The 9,237-nt window shown below is 41.3% G+C and overlaps 1 protein-coding gene and 1 pseudogene across 2 annotated transcripts in view; both read left to right on the forward strand.

Annotated features, from left to right (window-relative positions):
- The window catches only part of NCEH1 (neutral cholesterol ester hydrolase 1), a 61,822-nt gene extending 54,959 nt beyond the window's left edge, over window positions 1-6,863 (forward strand). The window contains exons 4-6 of one of the 2 annotated variants that reach the window (XM_023515764.1): window positions 1,843-2,014; window positions 3,207-3,690; window positions 5,659-6,863. In XM_023515764.1, coding sequence (XP_023371532.1) covers window positions 1,843-2,014; window positions 3,207-3,690; window positions 5,659-5,738 — 736 coding nt within the window. In that variant the 3' untranslated portion in view covers window positions 5,739-6,863. Of the gene's footprint in view, window positions 1-1,842; window positions 2,015-3,206; window positions 4,252-5,658 lie in introns of those variants that run through there. The other variant, XM_012807920.2, reaches the window with a different exon arrangement.
- On the forward strand, window positions 268-1,103 carry LOC100958195 (annotated as a pseudogene).
- Window positions 6,864-9,237: the final 2,374 nt, after the last annotated feature.

Consider the following 9,237-nt stretch of genomic DNA (forward strand, 5'->3'; position numbering starts at 1 on the left):
TCTTTTGAGGATATATATGTATAATTTTTTTTTAACTGAGTAGAGTGCTGTGGTATCTTAGCTCACAACAACCTCAGACTCTTGGGTTCAAGTGATTCTCCTGCCTCAGTGTCCAGAGTAGCTGGGGCTACAGGCGCCTACCGCACATCTAGTTAGTTTTTCTGTTTTTAGTAGAAACAGTGTTTTGCTCATGCTCAGGCTGGTTTCAAACTCCTGAGCTCAAGAGAACCACCTGCCTTGGCCTCCCATAGTGCTGGAATTATTGGTGTGAGCCACCATGCCTGGCCCTTTAAGGGCCCTTAAAGAAATAATTGTAATATGAGGCAGTAAGAGCAGTGATATACCTCAGAACATAGAAATATCAAAGGATGGTTTTCACAAGATGGCACTGAAAGCAAAGAAGGAAGCGCCTGTCCCTCCCGAAGCCAAAACTAAAGCAAAGGCATCGAAAGCCAAGAAGGCAGTGCTAAAAGGCATCCACAGCCACAAAGAAAAGAAGATCTGTACCTCACCCACCTTCTGGCGGCCAAAGACTCTGAGGCTCCAGGGGCAGCTCAGATATCCTCGGAAGAGCCCCAGGAGAAACAAGCTTGACCACTACGCCATCATCAAGTTCCCCCTGACCACTGAGTCCGCCATGAAGAAGATAGAAGACAACAACACACTTGTGTTCATTGTGGATGTCAAAGCCAACAAGCACCAGATCAAACAGGCTGTGAAGAAGCTCTGTGACATTGATGTGGCCAAGGTCAACACCCTGATCAGGCCTGATGGTGAGAAGAAGGCATATGTTCGACTGGCTCCTGATTATGATGCTTTGGATGCTGCCGACTAGATTAAGATCATCTAAACCAAGTCCAGCTGGCTAATTCTAAATATATAACTTTTCGCCATTTAAAAAAAGAAATATCGAAGGATAGTATCCAACTCAAACTGCAGAAGCCAGTGGAGATGTAGTCAACAAAGGCTTCCTAGAGGCCAAAACCTCCAAGGATGACTGAGTTAATGGGCAGAAGAGGAGAATGAAGACTGAGCGGTCATCCCACAGCCAGACCGCGGAGGGGGTGCGTAAGGTGATACTATGCCTGTGGCATCTGACAAAACCAGGGTTCTTTGGAACTCTTAAGAGAATCTGAATTCTACTAGGATATAAAGTAGGATCCCGGAATTCTCTGATCTTGCCAAGTGGGGTGGTAGGAGGAGCCCCAGGAATATCCTAGAGGGCGTACACTAGGCTGCCTGGCAAACTCAGTTTCCCTCTTGCTGGTTAAAACTGGCCTGTTAGTTCTAGTCTTCTGGGCAGTGAATGAGTTGCTGGGCTTGGATGTCAGGCTCAGACTCACCTCTTCAGTGGAGCACAGCTTCATTATATTTATCAAGTAAATTGTGAAGAATACCCTATGCACTCATGAAACGGAGACCACAGGTGGTTAACAGGAAGTACCAAGTCACCTCCAACCCAGGGTTGTTGTGAATGGAACACTGACTTCCAGAAATAACGTTCTAAAATCTATTACAGTTCTCTCCAGTCCTTCATGATCATTAACACCTACCTTTTACTCTGAAGTTCTGTTTTGAGTTGTTGGCAGTGACTAAGCTTTGTTTTGTTTAGTGGCTGATAGTAAAAAAAAAAGAAAAAAAGGACTATTGTTAATATAAAATCATTATTTTTAAAACTAATTGCAATTGATTTGCAAGAAAATAAATAGTTTAGTATTGTATTTATCTTAATTTCTTATTCATTTAGTTCTGGCTTTAACATAACCAATTTCCCTTTAAACTTTAAATATCCTATAAAAACTTGGTGGAGCCCTTAAATGAATGCAACTTTTTTCTCCACAGATACAGGCTAGTTCCTAAGGTTTATTTTCCTGAGCAAATTCATGATGTTGTACGTGCCACAAAACATTTCCTGCAGCCAGAAATCCTACAGAAGTATATGGTGGACCCAGGCAGAATTTGCATTTCTGGTGACAGTGCTGGTGGAAATTTGGCTGCCGCCCTCGCACAACAGGTAACACCATTGCCTGTGGCAGGAGGGTACGGGGTAGGGGCCAATCTCCACTGCATGTGGCAGAGGCATCAGGTGGGCTGGGCCCTGGACAGCCCAGTCAGTCATGTGATTGCAGTGGCAGAGCTCTGAGATCTTGTAGAATTAGGAAGATCGGTCATTGAACTAAGTGTCCTCTCTGAGTCAGTTCATTGAGCTGTTTCTGCTCCTGTATTTTGGAAGAGTGAGACAAATTTATTCTCCCTAGGATGTCATTACATTTTGGGTCTTGTAGGGAACAAAATATTAAATAAGGTTCACATCTTATCTACTCAGAACACCCAGCTGTGCTCAGTGCCAAAAGATACAAGTGAAATGTTAACAGGAGTTTAAAAATCTAAGAAATTATGTACCCACAAAGGGTTCACTCAGAACTGAGTTGCAAACATCATACCTTTCTTAGTAAGCAGCTAGCAGTTTGAAAGGGATGGTGGCAATGAGAATTATTTATTTTGTATTTTATTTATTTTTTTTTTTTTGAGAGAAAGACTTACTCTGTCACCCTGGGTAGAGTGCTGTGGCATCAAGCCCATACTCTTGGGCTCAAGCCATTCTCTTGCCTCAGCCTTCCCAAGTAGCTGAGAATATAGATGCCCACCACAACACCTGGCAGATTTTTTTCTCTCTGTCTTTCTCACCTTCTCTCTTTCTTCCTTTCTTTCCTCAGAGTCTCACTTTCTCACCCTAGGTAGAGTGCCATAGTATCATAGCTCACAGCAACCTCAAACTCTTGGGCTTGAGCAGTCCTACTGTCTCAGCCTCCACAGTTCCTGGGACTACAGGCACCTACCACAACACCTGGCTAGTTTTTCTATTTTTAGTAGAGACAGGATCCTGCTCTTAGGTTGGTCTCAAACTCCTCAGCTGAAGCAATCCACCCACCTTGCCCTTCCCAAGTGCTAGGATTTCAGGTGTGAGTCACCGCACCAGGCCTAGTTTTTCTATTTTTAGAAAATAGAGATGGGTCTTCCCCTTGCTCAGGCTGGTCTGCAGTGAATATTTATTTTTTAATCAAGCTTAGTACCATGACTTATAGAAATTTAACATTTATACCTTTGAGAGAGTCAAAGTAACACCTTAAGATATTTCACAGAGTGTGGTTTCTATACAAGGAGCTATGCAAAATGAAACAATGTGTTTGCTTTCTCTTCTCCAGTTTAATCAAGATGCCAACCTGAAAAATAAGCTCAAACTGCAAGCTTTAATTTATCCAGTTCTTCAAGCTTTAGATTTTAACACACCTTCTTATCAGCAAAATGTGAACACCCCAATCCTGCCCCGCTATGTCATGGTGAAATATTGGGTGGATTACTTCAAAGGCAGCTATGACTTTGTGCAGGCAATGATTGTCAACAACCACACTTCTCTGGATGTGGAAGAGGCCACTGCCCTCAGGGCTCGCCTAAACTGGACTTCCCTCTTGCCTGCGTTGATTACAAAGAGCTATAAGCCTGTGGTGCAGGCCACAGGGAATCCTAGGATTGTCCAGGAGATCCCTCAGCTGCTGGACGCCCGTGCTGCCCCACTCATCGCAGACCAGGAGGTGCTACGGGACCTCCCGAAGACCTATATTCTGACGTGCGAGCATGACGTTCTGAGAGACGACGGGATCATGTATGCCAAGCGTTTGGAGAGTGCAGGTGTGGAGGTGACCCTGGATCACTTTGACGATGGCTTTCACGGGTGCATGATTTTCACCAACTGGCCCACCAACTTCTCAGTGGGCATTCGGACTAGGAAAAGTTATATCGAATGGCTGGATACCAACCTGTAAAGAAGTAAAACTTCTAGAAGGCTCCAACAAGCCCCTCTTGACCTCCTGTACCTGCTTAGGAGAAATACTCATTTGGCGGTTGACTAATCCTTTCTCCCAAACCCAAATCTATCTACCCCCAACTAACCCCTCCTTCAATTGCTTGTGAGTTATAGAGTCTGTATTCCCTGGAGACTTTACGATAATCTAATATTTTAAAATTAATTTGACTAATATAAGTACAAAAACATCTGACTTTGGTTCCTAGAGTGAGCCAGTCTGTTTGTTATTATTTTGGTCAACCAGTACTAATACCTTCAGCTACAGAAAGCAGAGCCAAGAGCTGGAAATAGCTCTGGGTCCTGGCTTCATCTAGATGCTCTTTCAGGAGAAATTTTTCCAGAGATGGATGATCTAATGATTTTTTTTTTTTTTTTGAGACAGAACCTCAAACTGTCCCCCTGGGTAGGGCGCTGTGGCATCACAGCTCACAGCAACCTCCAACTCCTGGGCTTAAGTGAGTCTCCTGCCTCCGCCTCCCAAGTAGCTGGGACCACAGGTGCCCATCACAACACCTGGCTATTTTTTTCGTTGCAGCCATCGTTGTTTGGCGGGTCTGGGCTGGATTCGAACCCTCCACCTTAGGTGTATGTGGCTGGTGCCTTAGCCAAGTGAGCCGATCTAATGATCTTTAATGACTCCAGAAAATACAGGCTCTTCTTCACTCGGCCAGAGCTCACCCAGGGTCCAGAGCAGCGCTAGGGCACACTTCCAGGTCGGCTCCCGGGACCAAGCACCCACTGTAGTTGAAGTAATCTGTTTCCTATGGGAATTTTGGCAAACTCTTTCTAACAAGAACCAATTTCTCAAAGGACTTTCTTCCTCTAGAATGTTAATTTTATGAGATATAGATGTATAGATGTCTGTAGGTACAGTTGGATTGTGATGATACCTGAGAGCACTTTCTGCCATCCTCATTGAAAACATCAGACTGCATGCGCCGAATACGTGCTCACCTTTAAGTTTCTGTAGTGTTTAGGTACGCCATCTTCTTAAGTAAGTCTTTTGGGAGCAAATTTATTTAGATTTAGAATAAAATTTCCATTACAGAAAAAGTAAAAACAGACAAAACAATCTCTTTTTCTTATAAAAATGTTTCTGGCATAAATTAGCCAAGAGCAATGTGTATATATTTGGCATAGTCAAAAAATATATTTAATGTTAGTTTTGAAGTATGAAAAATACCTTCAGAAGGTCTAGTCTATTCTTGAAAACATCTTTTTCACTTATATGACTTTAAAGTGGAGATATTTTGATAAAATAACAATGTATTGTTTATCTTTTTAAGTTATTTAATGATATATATAGCTAGACTTAGGATTTTTCAGAAAGCTGTCCATAATAAATGTTAAAAATAATGGTATTTAAAAATCTATTTTAGGGCTTAAAAATTGTTTAGAGTTACATCCACATGTAATTTTATAGAAAGAAATAGAATACTACTGTACATTAGGCATAAATGTTTTGGTGCTTATCTGCACATACAAGTTAAAATTAGAAACTAGGGCTGCAGCTAGTGAGGTGGTGTAAGGCTGTAATCAGTGGCTTAGGCGAGACACTCACTGCTCTGCTCCTTATGGCCCGAGGGACACAGGCTAGTATTCTCCGGGGCAAAGGGCAACATTGGCACCTGGTACCTACATCTTTCATTTTCTTCCTCCAGCCAGGCCCAGAAGTCCTAACAGCTCAAGTTATGTTCACATAAAAGTCTTTAACCCCAGTGGGAACATCTTTGGCATAGCAGGAAACTCCAGTTCTGATCTGCTCTCCTTCCTGCCACCCTTCTCTCCTCCAGCCATGCTCCTAGTGACCGCAGTGAGCAGCCAGCGGGCACCATGGAAGGAAGCAGAGCCTGTTCACTGCCTTGAAGAATGAGTATTTCCTTCTTCCATCAATGAAATAACAAGTGACAATTTTAGCATACTTAGTTTTTCATTTAAATTAAGTATTCTAAATGGCTGAGCTACTAGCTGAGCCAGTAGCATTTTATCTCCAAAATAGAAGCAAATACAGCTCTGTGTGTGTGTGCCTGTGTATATACAAAAATAATCATTCAGGCTAACTTGCCTATGTGCTTTTGCAAGTCACTTGCCATCTCCGGCTGCTTTTCCCTTTCCTCTGCAATCAAAGAGCTGAATTACTTGATGATCTTGAGGTCTTTTCCATCCATAAATTCTGAATATTTTGTCAGATTGGCAAATTATATTGGCCCCTTCTCCTATGGTAGTTTACACATGTATCATCGAAGATTTTTTTCCTAAAAAACTGGGATTTTAGTTCTCTTGCATGCTGATAGCTTCTCTCCTTATACAATGCTATTCTTTTTGACACTATTTGAAGAAACCAGTGTTTGGACCTTATCTTGAAGTCATCTACCTCTAAGAAAGAGAAAATATAATATATGCACAGGGTTCCTTAAAATAATGTTTTTTCTCAGAATTGTGAGCCAAATCCTCTAGTAATTACAGATAACAGATGATTCCAGATCTCTAAAAGGCTCTCTCAGATGAGAAGTGAGTGAGGGAAAACAGGGGTCAACCACTGTTTCTGATAAAATACTTGAGTTTTATTCTTTTAGCTTTTATTCCTATAAAAAATGTTTATGCTTTGTGATAGGTCACTTTTAATATTATGGCTTTGTTTTGTTTATTCTGTGACAAAGTTGGCAGTCATTTTTGTAATATCACTGTGAATTATGAACATTAATATAGGATGAAAAAACCTTGATGTGACACACAGTACAGTGAAGTGTGGATCTTAGTGCTTTATCATTGACTTGTTAAGAACTTAAGACTTGCATAATTATCTTGGTGGCTATAATATTTTATGCATGACCTTTTAACCTTTGACTTAGCTTATTTCCCACTGCAAAGGGGAAGGCAGATTTTATGAAGGATTTTAGCAGCAAATATATTTTATAAAATGAAAATCTGGTGTGGAAATAGGAAAGTATGTATCTGTTTTGAATCAAGTTTGAAATAAAATGGCTGCATCTGGGAATGTGCCTTGTTTGTTTTGCCTTGTCCCATTTTCTAGGCTCCATTGCAGACAGCACTGTCTTTCTTTGGGCGTCCCTACTCAAATCTTCCCCCTGTGGGAGCACTCCAGCCATCTCTCAGTCACTGATGGGCTCAGTGGCCTCCTTGAAGATACTCACTTCTTGTCTGGACACAGTATGTGTTGTCCTACCCAAGGAAACCTGCTTTGGACTGGCTGAAATAGTCATAAGAGCCAGGCAGGCATGGCCTATTGGGCATTCAGTGCACATTAGAAAAGGATGATTGTAACTCTGAACCATTTCAGCCAAAGAAGTATCGATATCACTGAAGGTAAGCTCTCTGTCATCACTAACAAATCTAATAACTTCACACTTGAGTTTATTACACTTAGTTTATATCAATATCATAGGATTTACTTTCTTGTAGAGTAAATTGTTTGTGTTGGTTCTAAATGGTCTTATACGTGTACAGGTGTGTAGATCAGCTTTTCCTATTCAATTATGGTTGTGCTCATCTTTAACAAAACCTCTTGGTATGTGACTGCACTTGGCTGGTAGGATCTGCTAACAGTTCCAACAGTTTTCCTTTGGGGCATTCTAAATGTAAACCCTGTTTTAATATTGTTTTCTTAATGAATTTTCATTGTCTTTTTTTATCTCCTGTGTTTTTTGCCTGACAATATCTCATATTTCCTAATAGACGCCTATATTTAAACATCTAGAAGATACTGATATCAGTATGAGCGTCCCTAAGGCCCAAAGACTGGGAATGTAAACATGACTTCTAATAAGCTTGTTAGAGGATGGCTCAGCCTTGGCACTCAGGACAGTGTGAGAAGCTGCTGACCTCATTTGCACATGTCTTCTGTTTGGAAGACTCCTCTCTAAGACATTCTCAAGGCTGGCTCATTGTTGACATTTCAGATTAAATGTCTGCTCTTCAGGGACCTGCACCTCTGTGGCCAGAGGGTCTGCCCAAGCTCACCCCCCAGCCCTCTAGGTACCACTCCCCGCCCAGCCCAGGCGCTCTTCACCACTCCTTACTACCACTGTTTCCTGGCTCACTTCTCTGCAGGGAATAGTATTTACTTGATGATATGCATGTTTTCTGGTTTCCCCATACTTAAATGTGGGCTCTGAGGGCAAGAACTTAGTCTTCCCCCTTCCTATTTCCTCACCACTCACAGCATATAGTGGACTTTCGAAAATTATACATATATATTCTTTATTTCAGATTTACATAAGAGTACAGTTAGGTTACATTGTTTGCATTTGTCATGTAAAGTCCAAGTTGTAGTTGAGCCTTCACCCAGGTGTGCCACGTACCCCTACATTGTGCCATTCAATCTCCTCTCTACTCCCCTCTTTCTACTTTCCTCTCCCCCCACCCCACACTCCCCTTATTTTTTCTTTTTGTTCTTTTTTTTTTTTTTAGTAAGTCATAACTGTGTACATTAATGCACTTACAGGGTAGTGTGTGCTGATTTTATATACAGTTCAGAATGCTTACACCAAACTGGTTAACATAGGCTTCACCTCACTTACTTAATTGTTGTGTTAAGACATTTATACTCTCCTCTTAATAGATTCGACATGTACCCTTGCATCATGCACAATAGGTGAGGTCCCACTGATTACCCTCCCTCCACCCGGCATCCCCCCCTCCCCTCACCATTCTCTTCCCTCCTTCATTCTGAGCTATAGTTGTGTTTTATCATTCATATAAAAGTGTGGGTGATTATATATTGCTTTCATATTAGTACTGAGTACATTGGATACTTTTTCTTCCATTCTTGAGATACTTTACTAAGAAGAATATGTTCTAGCTCCATCCATGTAAACATGAAAGAGGTAAACTCTCCATCCTTTTTATGGCTGCATAATATTCTATAGTATACATATACCACAATTTGTTAATCCATTCATGGGTCTATGCACACTTAGGCTGGTTCCTTGACTTGGCAATTACGAATTGGGCTTCAGTAAACATTCTGATACAAATATCTTTGTTGTAAAATGATTTTTGGTCATCTGGATATATACCTACTGTGTTTCCCCCAAAATAAAACATACCCAAAAAATAAGCCCTAGCAGGATTTCTATACATTTGTTAAATATAAGCTCTACTCCAATAATAAGACCTAGTGATGGGCATGGCTATGCAGCGTATCTGGATAGCCACACCATGCATTTCAGCGCAGAGAGGAAGACATCCCCTCAAAATACGCCCTAGTGTGTCTTCTTGAGAAAAAATAAATATAAGACAGTGTCTTATTTTGGGGGAAACATGGTAGTAGAGAAATTGCAGGATCAAGCAGCAGGTCTACTTTTAGTTCCCTGAGTGTTCTCTAAACTTTTTTCCAAAAGGAACGTATT

Source organism: Otolemur garnettii, unplaced genomic scaffold (genome assembly GCF_000181295.1).
Source record: "Otolemur garnettii isolate 467f Iridium unplaced genomic scaffold, OtoGar3 scaffold00078, whole genome shotgun sequence".
NCBI classification, from domain to species: Eukaryota; Metazoa; Chordata; class Mammalia; order Primates; family Galagidae; genus Otolemur; species Otolemur garnettii.